The sequence below is a fragment of the Lissotriton helveticus genome, chromosome 6 (genome assembly GCF_964261635.1).
Source record: "Lissotriton helveticus chromosome 6, aLisHel1.1, whole genome shotgun sequence".
Taxonomy (NCBI): Eukaryota; Metazoa; Chordata; class Amphibia; order Caudata; family Salamandridae; genus Lissotriton; species Lissotriton helveticus.
Window position 1 is genome coordinate 738895703 of NC_136067.1, and position 21858 is coordinate 738917560.

At 44.2% G+C, this 21858-nt stretch overlaps 1 protein-coding gene across 1 annotated transcript; it reads left to right on the forward strand.

Moving 5' to 3' along the window:
* Positions 1–16945: 16945 nt before the first annotated feature.
* LOC144762481 (small nuclear ribonucleoprotein F-like) lies at positions 16946–17612 on the forward strand. Its single transcript, XM_078647695.1, has 2 exons — positions 16946–16986; positions 17351–17612. Exons 1-2 carry the CDS (start codon positions 16946–16948, stop codon positions 17610–17612), a joined length of 303 nt encoding a protein of 100 aa, XP_078503821.1.
* Positions 17613–21858: the final 4246 nt, after the last annotated feature.

Sequence of the window (21858 nt, forward strand, 5' to 3'; positions counted from 1 at the left end):
AGTTCAAAGACAGATCATCTTTTCTGCAAATAAATATTGCAGAAACTGGAGGCCTTCGAGTTTTGGAAACCAAAACTCACAAAACCTGCACAGAACATATGAGAAGCCTTGCAAAGGGCAATTGTATGGAAATGTTTATTTTTGCAAAAATCACCAGCACTTTTTAGTAAGTTGGTTGTAGCTTTTCAAGAATATGATTTTTGCACAGACACTTCTGTTTTTTTGACTGTGCACTGGGGTTCTGCTAAGCAGGCCCCAGTGCATCCTTACCCCTAAAACATGTTGAAATTGACTCTACTCCTAATTGGCACATTTACTTTACCAATGAGTCCCTAATATATGGCACAAAGTGTACCCAGGGCCTGTAAGTTAAATTCACTAGTGGACTGCAGCTCACATTGTGCCACCACCAAAGTGACAATGCAAAACATAGCTGCAGGACTGCTATCAGTAACCTGACTGTGCAAATCTGATTTGTCAAAATAACCATTTCTGACAAGTCTAAACCTTCCTATTAAATATTTAATTCACCCCTAAGTAAGACTTAATGTCTAATAAGGGAGGGTGCATGGTATTTAAAAGTAGAACATGTAAAAAGGTAATGTAAAATGTGTCCATACAGGGACAGCCCCCCCCCCATCTATTTTCAATATAGCAGAGTTAACTATTCCAAAAGAAAGCATTAGAAACTACTGTTGAAATTAAATAATGTTATATTCACCTAGGAACCAGCCAAGAAGTTGATTTTTGGACTTAAAAAAATATATATCAGAAATGAAATTAATTGGTAAAGTTGAATTTGTATAAATATTGTAAAAAAGGCACTTTCACTATTTTCCTGCTTAAAGCCTCTAAAAGCCCTCGAACTGCCACCCAAGAGCTGAATAGCTCCTTTTAAAAAGAAATCTATTTATTGAATTGTGCAAACAAAAGAACATAACAGACCATGAAAAGAAGCTAAATAAATTAAATCAGTCACAGTGTACATTCGCACAGATCCGGAGGCATAACAGATATCAGAACATGAATCCTCAGGGCCATGCATTGGTGGGGCCAAAGCAAACTCATGCAATTCCTATACAACCGTATCTTAGGTTACATGTGCAGAGCGAATACCCCTGAAACCCTTTGCAGACATTTATCCGTATAGTTAGCACCTGGAAAAAGAGTCCAAGAGGAAAGCTTGTAATTCCATGACACAACTTTCGCACAACCCCTACAGTAAGGGTTTCCAGATACCTTCTTACTCTTTCCCGACTAGATAGCTCTGGTACAAGCTCCAGAAGTTCTTATGGCGATTCCGGGAAGGGAGCAGAGCACTATATAATTCTGATTGCATGTTGCAATACATCTTATCTTTTGACCATTTCACCGTGGTAGGAGGTGGCCCTCTCGTCCAGCGCATAGCTACCCCAAGTTTTACTATTAGTAACCCCATATCTATCAAGAGTCTTATATTTTTCCGTAAATGCTTAGAATAACCTAGCTGAGCCAGCAATGGGTCTGGATTCAAAGACTCTCCTGTGATATCACTAAGTTTTTGGAATATTGCTTTCCAGTAGTTATCTTTGTCAGGACACAGCCAGGCCAGGTGAATGAAACCTGCAGGATCCGCACCACATCTTTCACATCTCGCTGTGTCCCGGAGTTCATATCTGTGTAAGCGGAGCGGGGTGTAATATACCCTAGTGAGAAATTAAAAATGTATGAGTTGGTGACATCTGTTCAGGGAGACATGTTGTGTGGCTTCGCAGCAATAACACCAAATGTCATCATCCAATGCGACCCCTAAATCAGTTTGCCACTCCAGTCTGGTTTTAATGAAATAATTCTTCCTGTAATCTTGGACTACCTTGCAGGAGGCCTCCGCTCGCAGCAGTGAAGAGAAGTGGGCAACTTCTGGCGGTTCCAACATTTGTTCTCCAAGAGTGTCACAGAGCGCATGTCTGACCCTATAAAAATGAAACAACGTCAGTGGGGTAATGTCTTGCCTGTCCGAGACCATCTTATCCCATCCCTGCCCCTCACCATCCTCGAAAAGGTCTCCTATTTGGGAGATATCATGAAGCGCCAGGGCATGCAACACTCCCGGCTCAGTGATCACAGGCAACCATAGACACCATTCAATAGGTGTATGTAGTTGTGTAGAGAATACAAAATAGAGGCGGCCTGCCATTTCAGCAATTCTGCCATGCATGTGTGGTGGCATTTATAGAGTCTAGGGTTCCTGCACGCCTAGACGGCACCCGGAAGAGGAATGCAGCCAGGGGGGAGGGCGCAGCAGCGACCCTCTCTACATGCAGATGTGGAGGAGGGGATTGTTGATGCAGCCAGTCGAAGGCATGTGAGCACTGTGCCGCACGATACTAGAGTTTCAGATCTGGGGCACAGAGCCCTCCCATTGAGTAGGGGAGAGTGAGAATATCCCACTTGACCCAGGGCTGTTTACTGGCCCAGGCCAATTAAACCAGTAGGAAATTGATACATTTAAAAAAGGGGGCTGGGAGGACCATCGATATGTTTAAAAACAAGAACAGGAACCTCGGCAAGACCACCATTTTCAATAAGGAGATACGACCACAGAGGGACAATGGGAGATGCACCCTCCTATTGACATCATCGCCAAGCTTGGTGACTGCCCTGCCATAATTCTCATGGAATACCGTTTCGGAATTCATGTGTACCTGAATGCCCAAGTAGCGCACAGTGTCAACAGATCAGTGCAAGGGAAATTCTAGGTCAAACTGCTCCATGGCCGCGTAAGGGGAAACTGGTCGACTTGTTCCAGTTGATACGGAGATCAGAGAATTCGCCATATCACACTACTTCCCTCAAAAGCGGGGATAGGTTGATCTCTGGATCTCTTATGTATAAGAGAGTATCGTCGGCATTGGTAGAAATTATTAAATTATATCCGAGGAAATGTATCCCTCTAAGGCTGTGATACTCCCTGAGGGCCCATGCCAAGAGCTTGAGTGGCAATAGCGGGCACCCTTGATGGTCAGGGATCTCCAACCTTTTCTGTAATAAGAGCTACTTAGTTCAACGAAAATCATGTTGAGCTACTAATTTTATTTGTGTTCTATAGTGACCACATAATACAAGATTACATCAGTGGCCACCTTGTGTAAGATTGTATGCAGTGTTCACAGCAGTGCATCAGGCAGGGTTGCCAGCAGCAGTGCAAAAAAGATTAATCAACTTGGAATGCCTCTACATGGGTAATACATACCAGCACAAGTTGCAATGCCCCTGGCACTAAGGTTATCACACACTTAATAAAACCTCCCCTGCGCTACATGATTACTCAAATTTCATCTTCAAATATACTTTGGAAATTCAACCATGTTTCTGCATATATCGGCTATTTCTTCTTCAATACACCCTTTTTAATTTTGGAATACATATGTTAATTCATCCATGCAAAAGCTTCTAACTTAATAGGCTGGACTGCACTTAGGAGAGTTACTCACAGGTAGCTGGAGAGCTACCAGTAGCTCATGAGCTACTCGTTCGAGAAGCCTGCTTCTGGACATTTTAAAAGGAGAGGTGACCAGGTTACCCACCCTGACTCTAGCAGTCGGGGAATTAAATAGTACAGACACCAGCTGGAAAAAATGGTCGCAACACCCATCCGCCTTAAAACAAGCATCCTGAATCTCCACTCTACCAATTCAAGGGCCTTTTTGGCATCTAAAAATATTGCTGCAGCCCTAATCTCTGGTTTAGTCTGTCGGATAGCGCCAAATACTGTACCCAGGTTATGTGTCAGGGTGTGTCCTGGCACAAATCCTGCCTGTTCGGGACTGACCAGTGTCGGCACTAATGGTGCTAAGCAATTGGCTAAGACTTTGGCGAATAATTTGATGTTGACATTTAGCGATGACAATGGTCAATATGATGAGCATTCATCGGGAGGCTTGCCCGGCTTAGGGAGTGTTACTAGCAGAGCTTCCCACATAGATGGGGTCATCACTCCACTCTCACCCATTTCCTGGAAGCGGGCGATCAAGTGAGGGACATGAAGCTCTTTGAACTCCTTATAGAAGGCAACGGTTAAGCCATCTTGCCCAGGGGCGCTCCCGGTACGCATGGATTTCAACGTATCTTGAACTTGTGTGTTGCATATAATCTAGAATTGCATCACTTTCTCCTGCCGATCTGGTTTGACATAGCTCTGAGTAGTAGTTACTAAATGTGTCTGCAATGGCATCAGGATCTCGTAACATCTCGCTGGTTGCTGCACGGAGTTCCGTGACTCTAGAAGACTCCCGTCTGACTCTCAAAACTGCTGCTAGTGTTGCTCCCAGGCACTCCCCTTCCGCATAAGTTTTAGCCACAGCGTACTTCCCTAAAAATGTAACCTCTCTGTCAGCAGTGGCTTGATATTCATCCAGGGTATTCTTTAACTCCTCCGTGATCTGCTCAGTCCCCATCTCTAGGGCCTCCCGCTCAAGAGCGGGCAGTTTCATTTTGAGTGCTGCCAGATGTCCTCTAATTGAGCGGAGCACCCCAGAGTGCCTGGTCATAGCAATCCCTCTAGTGTAGACCTTAAAGCTCTCCCATATCGTAGCAAACAGAGGCACAGATCTGATATTTGTGTCAAAGAAAGTTTTGATGGCTTCTGCCATCTCGGTCTTGAACACATTATCCAAAAGGGCATAGAATGGGAACCTTCAAGTGAAGGGGGCTGGCCATTTCAATGGAGTCTCAAATTCTAACTGTATGGGTGAGTGGTCTGAGTATGAGCATGGGTGCACCTCGCAAGTGCTAATCGTTGGGCAAAGGGAGACGGATATGAACCAATAATCGATCCTGGTATACAGGTTGTGTAGGGCAGAGTAGTGTGTGAATCCCCCATCCTGCTAGATCTCAAGTGCCAGACATCCACCATGTTCAGCTCTGCAATTGCATCCTCTATGGCCTTAGCTGTTGAAGAATAACATCGCACAGAGCCCCCAGAATGGTCCAATGCAGGGTCAAGGGTACAGTTAAAATCACTACCCCATACCATTGGAAGCAATGCCAACCGTCGCAAGCACACTAGGAGCTCCCTGTAAAATTGTGGGTGATCGAAGTTAGGGACAAATACATTAACAATAAGGAAATCCATACCTTTCACCTTAATATTGGAGACAGCATACCTGCCTTCCCTGTCCATCTCGATAGCCTCGAGGGAGATACCATTTCTGTGGTTGATCCATGTGAGCACCCCTCAAGCATGTGTGGAGAAGCCTGCGGCATGAAATACACTGTGCAATCATTTACGAGTTAGCATCTGGGTGTCTATGGGTAAGTGAGTCTCCTGTAAGAGGGCAATATCTATGCTATGTCTGTTGAAATAAGCGATCACTTTTCTGGTTTTCCTGAAGTCATTTAGGCCCCTAATTATCCAGGTTAAGAGCTTCAGCCTGTCACCCAGGGATATTCGTGAGTTCACATATTCAGCAATGTCTCTCCTATATCTGGATAAGTAAACACCCCAGGCTTCTGCTTTACCATGAGGCACCCTTGCTGGAGTTGAAAAGTGCATGGTACATACTAGGACCGAAAAAAGACAATACAAAAACAAAGAGTTCATATAATCCCCCCCCACGCCATGCAAACCCCAACATAGCATTGTTGAAGCCCCCCGTACCCCTCCCTCCCACACATAAATCATAAACCAACAAAGCAATACTGTGAGTAACACACAGGGCAAATGTTACCTCGGCACCGCAGAGAACACCACTAAAAGAGAAACATAGTGATGCCATCAGAACACATCTGGTACTTCCATGCACAACAGTAAAAGAAGCTTTCCTTACACGAGGGGCATATCAGCACCCACAGTCCAAGTTTGCATGTTGAAATCCCTGCCTTCTGGTCACCCTGTTAAGACATTTAACGCAGCCCTCCCACCCAGCTCATCAAATAAACTTAACAATACTTGCGATATGCAGGCTTCATTAACCCGGGAAACACAGGTTCAAAGAGTCTGACTGAAGTCTGCGACCTGGTGAAAACCTAGGGGCATATTATCAAGGGGGTTTATCTCCGCTTTTTTGGCTTTAAAAGCCAAGAAAGCGGAGATAAAATTATCTCCCTATTACCTAGCTGTCGCTAACACCAGTTAGCGACAGCTAGTAGGAGATAGCATCCATCTTGGGCCCTGCTTTGCATGTCAGTGATATTTATCACTAATGACATGCAAAGTGGGCGTGCCAAGATGTTAGCGACTGGAAACAGTCTCTAACATCGCTATCTCCTATTACCAACTTTTGGAGATATTCGCGCTAAGCGCGAATATCTCCAAAAGCTAACACCTGCCCTGAGCAGTTCTTAGCCATGTTTTCCAATGGGAGGTGGATAACATGGCTAAGAGCATTAGCTCGGTAATGCATGAATATCGCTGACTTTTCAGCGATATTCATGCATTGCGGCCGTTTTTTATCGCATTTGCGATAAACCTTGGTAATACCAATGTTTATCTGCGGTAAAAATCGCCGCAGCTCAGCGGTAAAATTTTGGGGCATATTACCAAGCAATAGCGATAATTATCGCTATTGCTTGGTTAGAGACAAAATTTTAACGCTGAGCTGCGGCGATTTTTGCCGCAGATAAACATTGGTATTACCAAGGTTTATCGCAAATGCGATAAAAAACGGCCGCAATGCATGAATATCGCTGAAAAGTCAGCGATATTCATGCATTACCGAGCTAATGCTCTTAGCCATGTTATCCACCTCCCATTGGAAAACATGGCTAAGAACTGCTCAGGGCAGGTGTTAGCTTTTGGAGATATTCGCGCCTAGCGCGAATATCTCCAAAAGTTGGTAATAGGAGATAGCGATGTTAGAGACTGTTTCCAGTCGCTAACATCTTGGCACGCCCACTTTGCATGTCATTAGTGATAAATATCACTGACATGCAAAGTGGGGCCCAAGATAGTCGCTATCTCCTACTAGCTGTCGCTAACTGGTGTTAGCGACAGCTAGGTAATAGGGAGATAATTTTATCTCCGCTTTCTTGGCTTTTAAAGCCAAAAAAGCGGAGATAAACCCCCTTGATAATATGCCCCTTTGTCTCTAACCAAGCAATAGCGATAATTATCGCTATTGCTTGGTAATATGCCCCCTAGTGCGGGGGAACAGGATTGACCCCAAATCCACTGTTAATACTTATTGGGAGTTGTGCATCAGAGGCCTTGCTAGTCCTGCCCTCCCACTGCGCCACCAGATGCCTCATTAAGTCCCTCCGTCTTGCTGTTCGGCTCTGATGTCTTGGAGAATTCCTTTTGGGCTTCTGCAGAGATTTTAGTTCAGAGAAAGATTTTAGTTTTGCCATTCATATTGACCCTCAGTTTGGCCGGGTAAAGCATAGTAGTTCTGCTACCGCAGGCGTCGTTTCAGCTGAGCAAATTGTCGTCTGGCCTCCAGCACCTTCATGGTAAAGTCTGGGTACAGTGAAATCATGGAACCCTTGTATTGAAGGACTCTTTTTTCTCTAGCTTGCCTCAGGGCCGCATCTCTGTCTCTGTAATTTAGTAGCTTTGCGCAGATAACTGGGTGCGGTGGGCCCCCAGATGAGGTTTAGAGCCAAGCAAGAGGTTGGCGCGCTCCACCATGAATATATCTGAGAAGGTTTCATGACCCAGTAGTGTGACTAGGAGCTTCTCTACGAACACTTACATATTTCCCACTGATGTGGATTACGGCAGCCCCGTGATACGTATGTTGCTCCGTCAGGACGTAGCCTCTAAGTCCTCTGCTTTGTCTTGCAGCACAGTCAGTGTTTTCGCTAGCTGTTTTTGAACAGTGTCAGCCTCCATTGGGCTTCCTCTACCTCCGACACACGTCTCTTGGTCATATCAATTCATTCAGCATGCTTGTTGAGGCGTTCCGACATTCTATCCATGCAGTATGCTAGCGTATCTATTTTTCCCTCGATATTGATAGAATTTTCTGCAGGCTTTTCTGCATCGCTGCCAGGATCTGTTTGAGGTCACCTGTTGCCTCTTCAGCCACATCCGCCGGCTCCACGGAAGGCCGGGCCCCCTCCATATCTCTATTCCTCGATTTCCGTTGCTCAAATTGTAGCTTACGTTGGGTTTTGTGCACCTTGCCCATGCTGATGTGAAGGAAGAAAATCACACCTCCACCTCCCTCCTCTCTTGAGCGCCGGATGCTGGGTCAAGGATGTGCACAGTCCCTGTACAATGGCAGCTTAGACCCAATGTTGGCACAGAGTATGCATACCAGTGGGGCGCATCCGGTTCCCGGTATTAGGCACCGCTGATTTAATTACGGAGCAGGATGGCGCCCCCAGAGCACAGGCAGCCTTTCACACCGCCACTGCACACAGTGAATCACTTCTGGGCCCTTTACTTGTGAATCACACGTAATGCAAGAGGGGCTGTGGAGTCTACACAGAGATACAGAGCAGGCTCCACAAGGTCGCAATGTGGGTCAGAGCGTATGCACTTCCCCCGCTGGGCTCCCAGGCACCCTGGAGTTGGATAGCCGCCCTCTAGTGTCACGCTGATAGGTCCCTGGTCAGCGTAGCATCTATTTCCAGCCAGGCGCACTCCCTCCAGGCACCTCAATGTCACTTGTCGCTTCCCCCAAGCCTTAGGTCAGATGTCGCAGCTCAATTCCTTGCCCCCAGCTCTCTGCATGGTCCCTGATCAATGTGTCGCTCACAGCACATCTGGTTTCAACTATGGGAGCCCTCCCCGCCCACAAAGGCAGTCGCGTCGCAGCCAGGTCTCTTACCGCCAGTGCGGCTGGTCCGGCGTGTGCCCTCCACAACCTCGCAGTCCTCACTGGTCCGACGCCGATGCTGAGGAGCGGACATTACCTCCGCGGCCGTGCTCAGGCCACGCGATTGCTCAGAGGCCATGCGACCCTTGAGGCAAGCCTCCCACAGGCATGCCCCAGCCGTGGTATCAATTGCTGAGGGTCGGTGTGGGAGCCATGAGAGTAGGCCGCAGTCACCATGGGCCCTTGGTGCGCCCAGACTCCAGCAAGAAGCCCATCAATCTGTTGCGCGGCACCTGCGCTTATCATGCCACTGGTCTGGGCTTGCAAAGAGTGCTTGGATCAGGATAATTTACGGATTATTGTGATGGCTCACAGTGCTTGCTCAGAACTCAGCCATCTTGAGCCCCGGCAAGCTCTGCCTCTCAGCTGAATAGCTCCTTTATGCCATGCAAAAAGGCCTTTGATGTGGGAAGGTGTTCTGTTCCTCTGACATTATGTCCATATGAGCAGTACCCATGAACTTAATTATCTTCCAAGAGGCCTATCCTGTCACTAGCAGATGTAGCTACCACTTGGGCCAGCCCCCTTCCTTTGTCTCCATACCCTGTCAGGCACTAGGTCTAGTGAGAGAGTTGCTGCCCCGAGAACCAGTTTTAAGTGACTACAGAGAAGAGGTTGCTCATTTCCCCGGCACCAGCTCCAGGGTGGGCACAGGGGCTCTCCAGAGGGGATGAAAGATTTTTCTATCTTGATTTTAGATAGAGAGGGACACTGTGTTTTTTTTTGTAATAGGGCACACAGTAACTGCTGAAAAAGTGGGTAGGGTTACCCCTGGGAAAATTTTCTCTATTGGTAAGGGCCAGGCGACCCTCGAGGCAAGCCTCCCGCAGGTAGGCCCCGCAGTGGAATTAATTACTGTGGGTAGGTGTGGGAGCCATGAGAGTAGGCCACAGTCACCACGGGTCCTTGGTGCGCCCAGACTTCAGCAAGAAGCCCATCAATCTGTAGCACGCCACCTGCGCTTAGTATGCCACTGGTCTGGGCTTGCAAAGAGTGCTTGGATGTCAGGATAATTTACGGATTATTGTGATGGCTCGCAGTGCTCGCTCAGAGCGCAGCCATCTTGAGCCCCGGCAAGCTCTGCTCTTCATCAAAATAGCTCCTTTATGCCATGTGAAAAGTCCTTTGATGTAGGAAGGTGTTCTGTTCCTCTGACATTATGTCCATTTGAGCAGTACCCATGAACTTAATTGTCTTCCAAGAGGTCTATCCTGCCCTGGCAGATGTAGCTACCACCTGGGCCTGCCCACTTCCTTAGTCTCCATACCCAGTCAGGCACTAGGTCTAGTGAGAAAGTTGCTGCCCCCAGAACCAGTTTTAAGTGACTACAGAGAAGAGATTGCTCATTTCCCAGGCACCAGCTCTTGGGTGGGCACAGAGGGGAAGAACGATTTTGCCATCTTGATTTTAGGTAGAGAGGGACACTGTGAGATTTTTTGTAGTAGGGCACAATGGAACTGCTGCAAAAGTGGGTAGGGTTACCCCTGGGAACATTTTCTCTATTGGTAAGGGCGGGACCAGGAGGCACTCCCACCCACAGGCTAGTGCCAGGATAAAATGTGGCACCCTTGCCCACTCCTCGTCAGAACACTACTGGACCTGTGCAGAAGAGAGACTGCACCCTCTTTTAGGACATGTGAGGAGAACCCTAATGGCTTTACCTTCCCTCATTTGTACCCAGGACCAAGACGTGGACCCAAAGAATCAGTTGACTTACCTCCTGCTAAGCTAGAGAGACACAAAAGCTGCAGGAAACCCACTTGCCTGAAAGAACATGCACAGTTGACTAGCTCAGCTGGCCCCGCCCTAGACTCTGCTGGAGGCTTCTGTTGGAATGGTTCCTTACGCCCCACCCCTACCAAGTGCTATTCCTGAGTTCCTGAAACCCTCAGCTGGTGTCAGAGTGTACTCCTTTTTCCTGACATTCAAATTCTAAGGCTTAGAAGACTATAACCAAGATTTCCGACCGGGGAACTGGTGTGAGACTGGAATCAAGCTGGCAACTGATACGCTGAGGCTGCCCTACCTTATTCTATGCAACTGCAAATCGAGTAAGCTGGTGCAATGCTGACCAGCATCTGATGACATCAAACCCTCTCTGGCAAAGCCAGCAGACTCACCATGCTGAGGAAATCCAACATCCAAGAACGATTCTAAGGGCATGATTATGAGTTTGACAGTGTGGGAGCAGGACGCCATGCCAGCATCCCACGTACTCCCACACCACCAAACTGGACCACATACTGCCCGCCAGATGAGGAGTTTTCTCCTGGTCCGGCGGGCAATGCTTTGGTGGTCCCAGGTGGTGAGCCTTAGAAAGGCACCTCAATGTGAACTCCAAAGCTTGTTCCTGCATGGTGTGGACTGTGCAGTCCATGCGATGCAGGAACAAGGGGTGCATGCATCTCCAGGCTTCCTCACCTCCATACTATTCATGGAAGGCTCACCGCCATGAAAACTGTGGTGATGAGAAAACTTGTAATATGCTTGGTGATGCAGCAGCACCACCAACATATTGCGAGCCTCAGACCATTGCACCACTACTGAGGCATCACAGATCCCTGGTGGTTGCGGAAGTCCTGTGGCGGTGGGATATCTGCACTCGTAATGTGGCTGTTGGACCACCAGTGTGGCGGTTCCCGTCACGCCACCGCGAGTTTGGCATTTTGATCAACCGCCAAACTTGTAATCAGCTCCTAAGTCTGAAGGTAGAAAGCTTCACCAGGTGCAACACCAAGCAACATCTGATCTACATAAATGACTCCCTGGGCAAGAACTCTTGACTTTTCCCGCCTTTGTTGACAGCTTTACCAAAACTTCATACTTTGTCAACCCATCGTCGGCAAACATGTTTTGGATCCAGCTGACAGTCTTGCCCCACTAAGGACTCTAACTTGAAGATAACTTTGCAACTGGGACTAATACCGCCTGCGCATCAAACCTGTGCTTAATTGTGGTGGCCATCAAACTATACCCTTTCCCAGTCTAGTATGACCGGTAGCCTGTGGTTGGTGCTTTGCACATTTTGGCGCTATTATTTTTTTTTTATTTACAAAAATGACATCTCTAGTTCTCTCGATTGTTTTTTTGTCGTTTTGGTGTCATTTTCTTCATTAAAATATTTACTATTTTCAGACATTGGAGTAGGGCTTTCATTATATTGTGTTTTCAAAATCTTTACCATTTTGGTCCTTTTAAATGCTTACCACTTTTTCCTAAGGTAGGCTCATAGGCTTTCTGTTGTGTCTACCAGAGACGGAGCTCAGGCATAAATTATTCAAACCAGTACTGAACCTAACAAGCATACTGACATTATTAGTTGTGGGGGGCTACCATCCACCTCAACTAATATTCCACTTTATCACAGCAAGCAGGCAGGAGGTAATGAAAACAAGCAAGTAAGCAAGAACATTGTGGGGACTGGGCAGAATGGATCTCCAACCACAGGAGGGGAACCTGGCCAGCAGCTGAGACTCCCAAGTCAACGTTTGTCCCTTTCTCATCCACAACCTTTCTTCTCCACATACTCGATTTCCGGGTGATGGAGCCCCTAAAAAATTCAATGATTCTTTACTCAATGGCACATGAGTCGGAGTTCCCGTACTCCTAGAGGACCCAGTGGTCATTTGTCCTGTCATCATAGCACCTAGTTCTCTCAAACGGCAAGAAGCTGGATAAGCCAGTTATCAGCATGTCTATTTTAAGACAACAGCATCTGCATTGGACCTAATGTGAGAACCTGTGCTACACATACCAGCATGCATAGTGTGCCTGTCCAGACAGAACTGGACAGGGAGGCTCAAGGGCTCAAGCTGTGCCACCCAAGCAGCTGCTACCTTCCCCTCACATAAGAGGTCATACTAAGATGCATTATGGCCACCCAGTCAATTTTCTAAAATGACGAATTATGATCCATGGTCCAGTTCCTATGTGGACCCTAGTGGGTATACAATTCTCCTAACCTTTGGATCAAATTAAACATCCAGGCTGTGGTTTACTATCAAAATGTTTGACTAGCTATTAGTATACAGAAAACAAAAATACAAGGAATGAAAACAGACCGTTGAGATGCCGTTAAAAGGATACTCAAAGGTCATGCCCTTAAGCACAGTTTTAAAAAGCTATTATGAAAAGGCGGCTTTGGGACAATTTGTTGTACATTTGATACAAAATCAATGCCCAGGTTTGATTTACTTCCTAATGGTGCGTTTCAGTCTGAAGTGCCCCACCCCATTTTTTAACCAGATAGCTAAAAATGCGGCCCATATTTGCAAATCAGCCCAGTTTTGAGCTTGTAAGTTGTAAAGATACGCTTTATTTGTGTTTTGCAAGGTATGGAAGGCTGCATGGATTTGTGTTTTCTTCAGGTAATTTTGTGGCAATATCAGGGGAATTAACAGTGAAAACTGTTCCACCGAGCCATAAAACATGCCCACAAATTGGTCCACAAACTGATCTGTCAGTCCAGTTGATCGGGCCCCGCCTAAATGCCCTACAGGCCAGTCCGACCCTATGTTGAGGGGTGCATCAGTGAAAGTCCTCTGGTATTAACAGAGCTATTTAATGACGCAAGAATAGTAGTTCATTGTCATTAGAGCATTAAGGCAGTGTCAGGTGTGTACACTTCAGGGATACTACAGAACAACGAGTCGTTCATGTTGGGAGCCAAGTCAAGTTCAGCACTTACGGCAAATCCTCTTTTAACTACCAAAAGTAAAGCATTCTGAGGTTTATTGGTCAGGCACAAGATACTGAAGTGTACCAGTCAATACTCCACATGCATCACACTGATATATCTCATTACTATTTTGGGTGAAAACTCATATGACACATTCCAACTACGTTACTTTCCAATGAATACTGTTTATTACCAATTTTAATTTTTGAAAACTTTCTCGATATGTTAATGTGCTTAAAGGAGTAACTAGGATTGTTTGTTAGGCGAATTGAGGTAGGTGTTTAATTAATAGTCCATTATCTATTTATATAAAAATCATAGTAACCCTACACAAAACTTGCAGTTAGAGTGCAAAAAATAAAGTGTTGACTCGTCATTCTAATTAATACAGGTAATAATTACATAACCATATTTAAAAACCCTTCTCATAAACACACATTGCCCTTATTAAATTGTCATCTGATTCTAGCAAAGCCTTAATGACCGTTTCTGTGTCATCAGTTGAACTGTAATGCGCTGTCACAAAACGTCTCAGGACCTTTTAAACTGCATGCATACAAGAACTGTGTCAGTTTTAGACTCCAGCACGGAAGTGAAATACCTGCCACGTTCCCATGGCCGCCCTTTAGCACGTGCCAGCAAGGCCCTCACCCATGGCGCAGACTCCCAGAAGGGCTCTGGAGTTAGGTGCAGAAGCCTTGCTTCGACCTGGGTCACGGGAGGGGCGGCAAGTGTGGTTCCGCAAGGGGATGGCATTGTCTGACTAAATGCCAGCGTGACGCTCCCATGCAGAAAGGTCTGTGCATGAACAAAGCAGATTCACCAATATACATGACTTAATTTAAGGATCTTTCACTGTACTTATGTATGTTGGAGCTGTACTTTCCTCCAAGATCCCACATATACGATATGTTAATTATCCTGACCTTTTGTAATTTGAATGCATTATAAATTGTATGTTTTTTACAATATTCCTACTGCTATGGCTCTGGTGGGCGAAATAAAGTAATTTGAACTAAAATGATATACTAATTTAGATTCATTTGCATTATCATTAGCTTACTTAACAAAAGTATACCATTTACGTTTGATTATCCTCCTAAACGTCTGTGGTGTAATTATTTTACCGTCAATAGTTGCAATACATGGAGAGTGGTTAACCAGTCGTGACCAAGTTAAGTTTTAGGGCGAACTGATTACCTATCTCAGCATAGATTAGTACTGCTATTGTGATCTCCAGTCCAATAATGCCTTAAATTGCAGATCACGAATGAAACCAGTGACTGCAACCAAACAGCAGAGACTTCATTAATTGCTGATCCTTTTTACGAGCAAGGGTCGATTTGGAAGACAAATTAGACCTTAGCATCATTATCTCCAAAGTCAATAGAAAGATCACACTTAGGAAGCCAGTCTGACTAGTCTTATATAAAGCAGGCAAAGCTGAATGTGAGATAAAAGTGTTGAATGCCCCTGTCAATCCTTCACAGGTTTCCACTATTAAAGAGCACATCTATACTTGAATTAGACATCACAAAAATAAAAAAACACCTAATTATTACATAGTATCATTTCCAATGAGCAAAGGAAAGCTATTTAACATTGCTAGTGATGAAAGCAAATGTCAACACAATGAAGTTTGTGAACTGCAGACCATATTCAAACCATTTCTTCCTAAGCAAAACACTAGAGAGTAAGGTCACCTACAGTAGAGAGCAAGCCCACCTACCAGCTACACAATATGTTGAACCCAATGGCTTACTAGACAGCATAGAATCAGGTTTCAGACCTGGTGTTGGCACAGAAATGAAAATTGTAGACATAAGAGAAGCTCTGTTCTTCATCGATTTTGCAAAACAGAGATTTTGATCTTCACCTTTTGCTGGCCTTCAAGAAGGTAGACCACAAGATTCTCTGCTTCCAACAGGAAAATTGGACTAGGGTAAGCAGATACTGCTCTAATCGCACCTGTACTTGGGAGTGCGCACCACTGAAAGACAGGCAGGATGTGTAAAATGCAGGTCCTTTGTTCAATGGTGAGGGCACATCATGATTTAAATGACGCAGGAGGAACCCCACTAAAACGGGTGTATTTGTAATTGTATTTATATAGCGCCTACTACCCCTGATGAGGCGTTGAATGCTGTGTGAGACTGGCACAATTTCTCCTGTGAATATGACCCCCTTAAAATTACACTCTTGGCAGCTGAAGATTTCATCTACAAAACTTGAAGCTTTGGAAGTTTTCCTCCAAAGCATTGGCACACCACCCGTGTCCACACATCTTGTCTCCATGCTCAGTGTGTTGTCGAGCATCTGCATATTCATCCTTCTTGTGAATTTTCATTACCCTTTCCATAACTGTCTTTCATAGTGGTCTGTCAGGCAAGTTGGTGAATCTGCAACTCTAAAAGGGAAAGGCTGTACCACCAAATTCTTTCTCAGAGGTAGTACTGCACCTTAACAGATCTAATGGCTGAAATGGATTGCCTGTAGGAAGTTCATCTTATACAGAGATCTAAGTTGGCCAGCATAGCTGTTGAACATTCAGACAGACAACCTACCATATTTTGTCAAATCCTCCATTACAATCTTCCTTTAAACCAAGCGGTCTACAACCTTTACACCGCGGTGTCATTACGACGCGTCTTTTACAACGGAAGTCGTTACCACAACTTGCGCTGGAGGGCGCTCTAGACTAAGGAATAGTAGATTTACTATTCCAACACCTTCCCTACTGTATGTAGGCTGGAGTTGGAATACTAAATCTTACTATCCCTAAGTCCAGCACCCTACATCGCAAGTCGTGGTAACAGATGCATTGTGATGTACCACGATCATTTTGATCGCGTTGTAACATCGTACATCCAACCAAGCCCAATCTTTGGCAATCTTAACTCAATGGAGCTACTGAGACGAAATTGAGTACTTTCTAAAATATTAATCGATTTATAGTCTCTAGTAATAGGAAATGTCAAGAAAATGTGTAAGCGGTGGATGCAGACCAGCTCAACATCATTGGAGCAGAAAGAAGGATGCCTTCCCACACTACACTGAAACGCATTGGGTGTACAAACCTTTCCATTACTCCATTCAGTCTTGTCCTGTTACTCGAGGATTAATTTAGTCAGTGACAGAAGCACCTCCAAGCCTGCATTCACTTTAATGCAGCAAGGTGAATGAATGCAACAACCATATCCTAAGCTCTTCACTATTTTTTACATTTATATAGTGTCCCTTCGAAAAACTGTTTGATATACATTAGGTCCACCTGCCAGAGTGGTCTCCGACTTTGCCTCACTATCTGTTAGCAGTCCTATTCGGTGCACAGTCCTGACCGTATGGGTTGCCTTTCATCATTTACACGCAGAGCTAACTACAACATCTCTAGCTAGCTCTGTTTTACGGTTTGAACCATTAACAAAAAAATCCCATCTGAACCAAACCATCAAGCATGCTGTTGACAATGCACTCCTGGTTTGGACAATTATCAAGAACTGCTATAATGTAAGAGCATGCTCCGCTCAGTATTACGACAGCTGAAGGTCATTAGTGACGTGCTATTTGCCTACCCCATTTACTTCTGAATAAGAAGAGAGAGAAATAGATATTTTTATAGCTCACTATTAAAGTGATTTCATGTATGATCAGGTTGTTCTGTATTGTAATTTCTGCTACTCTGTACTGGGTTTGGTACACAAATCATGCATTGAGTTCTTTCTTTTAGAAAGATATGCTGTCACTAACTAGTATGAAACACTTAGTGGCTCAGTCACTTTTTAGTGTATAAAACTCCTTGGAGTACTTCAGCGGTGGCGGGTGATTTCTACGGAAAGTTTTGTGTTTTCCCGGTGAGGGAAAATTAACCCAGCATAAGTTTGCCACTGAACCCAAAGCCTTTCCTCAATGGACTGACTGGCAAGCCAGTAATGGTCAAACTAAAATGGGGAATGGAATACAAAGGTTATCTAGTATCTGTCGATGGATATATGAACACGCAGCTGGCAAGCACAGAAGAATACATTGATGGGGCATTATCTGGACATCTGGGTGAAGTCCTGATAAGGTGTAACAATACCCTCTATTTCAGAGGAGTGGAAGAGGAGAAAGAAGATGGAGAAATGAGAGAATAAAGTCCGAAGATGGCTGTTAATCTTTAGTAGATGTATCATTTATGGTTCGCTTATCAACTTCAGGTCATCTGGCCCTCACTCTGCCTGCTGCCAACGGAGTGGTTAGTGAGAGAGTGACCTTATATTGACAATTCTCAGGTGTGCCACCCATCAGCAACATTTTCGTTCATTTTGGTTTTCACTGTATGTGGGGGTGCCAATTAAATACAGATTCCAGTTAAGTGAGAAGCATGGTGGGCAGAAAACATCTTCTGGCATGATTTGGCAGTGTGGCACAGATCAGGAAAAAGGTTTACAATATGAAGCATTCCATGAGTGATCAAAAATGTCCATCTGCTGTACGAGTTGCAAGACTTAAAGAAGAAAGAAGTATCATTTATTTACCTTATTCATATTGCAGAACCCAGCCTGTACTGAACCCAGATGGACTGAAGCCATCTCATCTGTACTAGTGACAGAGTTATCAATTCTGCTAATCTGACAATGTAATGACCAGTGGATTCACAGAAGCAGACCTGGAACCAAAGGTGAGTTTCCTACATACCAGTCAAGGCCTTCAACATGGAAGAGATGGCAAACAAGCTTCAGGTGTGCGCAGCAAGGGAAGGGTTATACAAGTATAACACCACCACAGACACTGTTTTCAGCATCCCATTCAGACACACAAAAATTAACCAGGTAGCAGAAAAGGGGAACCAAATAAAAGACAATGATTTTCTTTTCAGGTCTAAGTCTACTTTGATAAAGCCTCCTATAATTCAATAGTGTAGAGCTGATACTGAAATGGTGTAAATCTGTGCAGGTAAAGAAAAATAGGTGAAAACATAGGATACCTGAGTGACCAGAACAAAAGCAGCCACTGCTTTGAAAATGTCTGATGACTTTGCTAGAAAAAGGGAATGTGCAGTAGAGACTACCTGTGATGAGCCCAATAATCTGAGAATGGCTAGGCAATGATGAACCAGTGAAGGAAACACCTGAGTGAAAAGAAGAGAGTTTCCTGTTGGATATGCTCCAATTATGCAAGAAGACGTGTGCTGGCACCATGACTTTGCTTAAACAACCTAACAATAAAGATTGATAAGAAAATTAAATTCAAACAGAGAATCTCATATACACTGAAGGGATACTTAGGATCTGTACAAATAAAGACCCCCAGACCCTGTCGAACAAAAAAGGAAACTCAGTGACTTAAAAAAATAGAATAAACACCTCATGTGTAAGAGTAGAGAAGCCAGTGCAGGGGCTTGCACTCTTTAGCAAAGGATACCAATTGTAGCTATATCTGGATTGTGTGAATGCCCATCTTTGACTTCTTACATTATTAATCAGCATCAACAAGAAGCTGAAAACTCAGCACCGTATCTACCACTGAAAGAGACAGACTGACAAAGCACAATATGTCATCAGAAAAGGCATGGTTTTTATCTACATTCTACAAATGAAAGGTAATCAAAACCTACACAGTCTGGTCCAATTTAGTTTCCATTGTTAGCTGCATCCTGAGTAAACCAGCTTCAGCAATTTCTACAATCTACGGGCAAAGTTATATACAATTAAAAGGGTGTTTTACATCAATTTATATTTTTTCTTCTTTTCACTTCAGCCTTCAAAAAGTTGCATATATATAAGAAACACGTGTTGCCTGCCAGCTTTTGTATATGAATTCTCAATCAAGATTTGTCAGAACATGTGGGACATTTTATCAATAAATCACGTGAAATTTTGATCCAACTTGGGATGACTCATCAATGCAACTACATGGACTACATGTGATGTGTGCCTCAGTATCATTGACTTTTATAGATGTTAGATTGTGAACCTGGTGGGTCCATAGTCAGCGTAGATCTTATTAGTACCCAGGTGCAGGGTACCAGGAGAGCAGTGTGTTCGACTTGACTAATTATTGTGCAATTTGGTGTTTCAGATGTACTATTGTGTTACCCCAGCCACCAGTAAGCTGTGTATTCAGAAACCGTTTTTGGTTTCCCCTTTTTGAGGTGAGTATGTATGTACTTAAGCTGTTATAGTATCTTGGGGTAATTAATTATAGGAACAGGGTTTCTATATGAGAGTGGAATGCTCAGGTGATGGAGCTCTGGGTGGGGACCATATTCTTTTTGGGTAATTCATTCTTGAGTCATGGATTTGATTTGTGGGACTGGCTTTCAAGGTGGGTAATTTTTGGGTGTGTGGGTATTTATTTATATTTTTATTTTAAATTTATCTTGGGATTCTTGTTTGTTATAATGAGATGGATACACGGGTGATATGGTCTTGGGAGGGGATTAAGTTATTTTTGATAATTATTGAAAGGAATAAGGTTTATATTTGAAGTATTGGGCATTATAATTTTGGAGTTCAGGGTGGACGTTTATTTTTTGTGTTTTGTTTGTGGGTATATATTTTAAGTTTAAATTCAATATTCATTAATATATTTGTGTTTTACTAAACACAAAGTATGTTTCTTTCAAAATAGCTCATGCAAACTACATTTTTAAAACATTGCACAAATATTTCATTATTAGCGTTTCAGCACAAATTAGGCATTATTACAATGTCGGTCGGAGTTGCCTCTGACCAAGATTGCCTTGGTGTGGGAATTGACTGACCGGAGGTCGGTCATTCTGAACGTCGTATTACAATGTGACTCACATGGTGTGGTCACAGACTCCAATTTCTCTATGGGAGATTGTGGTGCAGGCTGAAGCCGCAGCAGCACAAGCTCCCATGGAGAAATGGGAGTTTGTGTAAATACCTGCAATGTGTGGCAGGCATCTCATGGTGCCTGCCACAAGGTCCAGAGATTTTCACCCCAGGCCCACAGCTGTTGGGCGCGAGGGTAGGGGGTCCAGCTAGGTGTCCCCAAAGTCAATTCAGACAGGCTTTCCAAATCTGTGTTTCCACCTTTGGGATTATGATGTCACTTTCCGACAGCAGTTCTATGTTGGCTTTTCTGACATGGAACTGCTGTCGGAAGGTGCCTTTGGGAGACCCTAGCAGGGCCCACTTCACCCATAGCCTTCTGTTCGTGGCCCTGGGGGGCACCCTTCACAATCCTGCACCGTGTGGCAGGCACCGTGAGGGACCTGCCACACGGTGCAGGGATGTGCAAATACTTCAATTTTTCAATGGAAGCTTTGGCAGCGGGCAGTGTAGGCCTGCCGTACAAGTTCCAATTGGAAAATGGTAGTTTGTGACCACACCATGTGCGGTCCCATCCTAATTAGGTGTTCGGAACCACCAACCTATGGTCCGGTGGTTTCCTCACCCAAACGGTGTTGGGCAGACGCAAGTTCGCCCAACATCGTAATAAGGGCCTAAATGTCTCTCATCAGCAGTTGTTTTGCTTTTGTTTTTATTTGCAGGGTCATCGCCTGGTATCCAGCATCAGAGCTGATTACAATTAGGGACACTGGTACTGCATTCTGCAATATAGTTTTTTGTCTAGAGTATTCCTCGTTGGATTAACTTTACCATTAGTGGATTTTGCAATTCTTTTTAACATTTTTGTGATTTTCTTCACTTCTTAAGTATCTTTGTTGACTTTTTATGTTATTTTTTCAGGTTTGTGTGAACTTTTTGAAGAGATGTTTTTAACTTTTTAAATAATATTCAGGTGTTTGAGGGCATTTTAAGAAGTAACTTTTATATAATTGTAATTGTTTTCAAATTTGGCAACTGTGCATGGTGTTTTTAAATTCTGGATTGGATTGGATTTGATTAGAAGGGATTTTTACTTCTAACTGAAATGCTGCTCAATGACAGAAAGAGAAAGACATCTAGCAAGTCAGCTGTGAATTAGTCACTTTATTTTCGTCTTCTGTTAATGGTAATTTAGTATTGTGTTAATAGTGTAGTTAGTGTTTCTTCGGAGTCCGTTTTTAACTTGTGTTATTGTATTACTGCTCTAGTGTAAACACTATAACTTTCAGGTTATCTACTCTTGTAATTGTGCCATATTGTCTGCATTTAGCTAACCCTTGTGTTTGTTTTATTTTTTCAGGATTAGAGTACTTGCAAATGATTGGCTTTCCCTCATTTCTTGGAAACCCTGCTTCTTGCACCAAGTTTCCAAGAAATTGTTATGGGTAGTATGTTTTTAGCATTGCCTAGGTCAAAAGAGTTATGCCATCCTTTAATGGCACAGTTTGCTTTTGGTTCTCTTGCTAAGCAAGCTAAGTAGCAGTTCCACTGGTCAATTGTAAATGTAGTTTTTTTTTCCAGATCTAGGGGTCGATTACGA

Excerpts from the sequence above, each read along its gene's own strand:
- LOC144762481 (XM_078647695.1), top strand. The coding sequence starts at position 16,946 with ATGCACTCCTGGTTTGGACAATTATCAAGAACTGCTATAAT. Across the intron at positions 16,987-17,350 it reads TTATCAAGAACTGCTATAAT|CATAAGTTTGCCACTGAACC; the intron begins GTAAGAGCATGC and ends AAATTAACCCAG.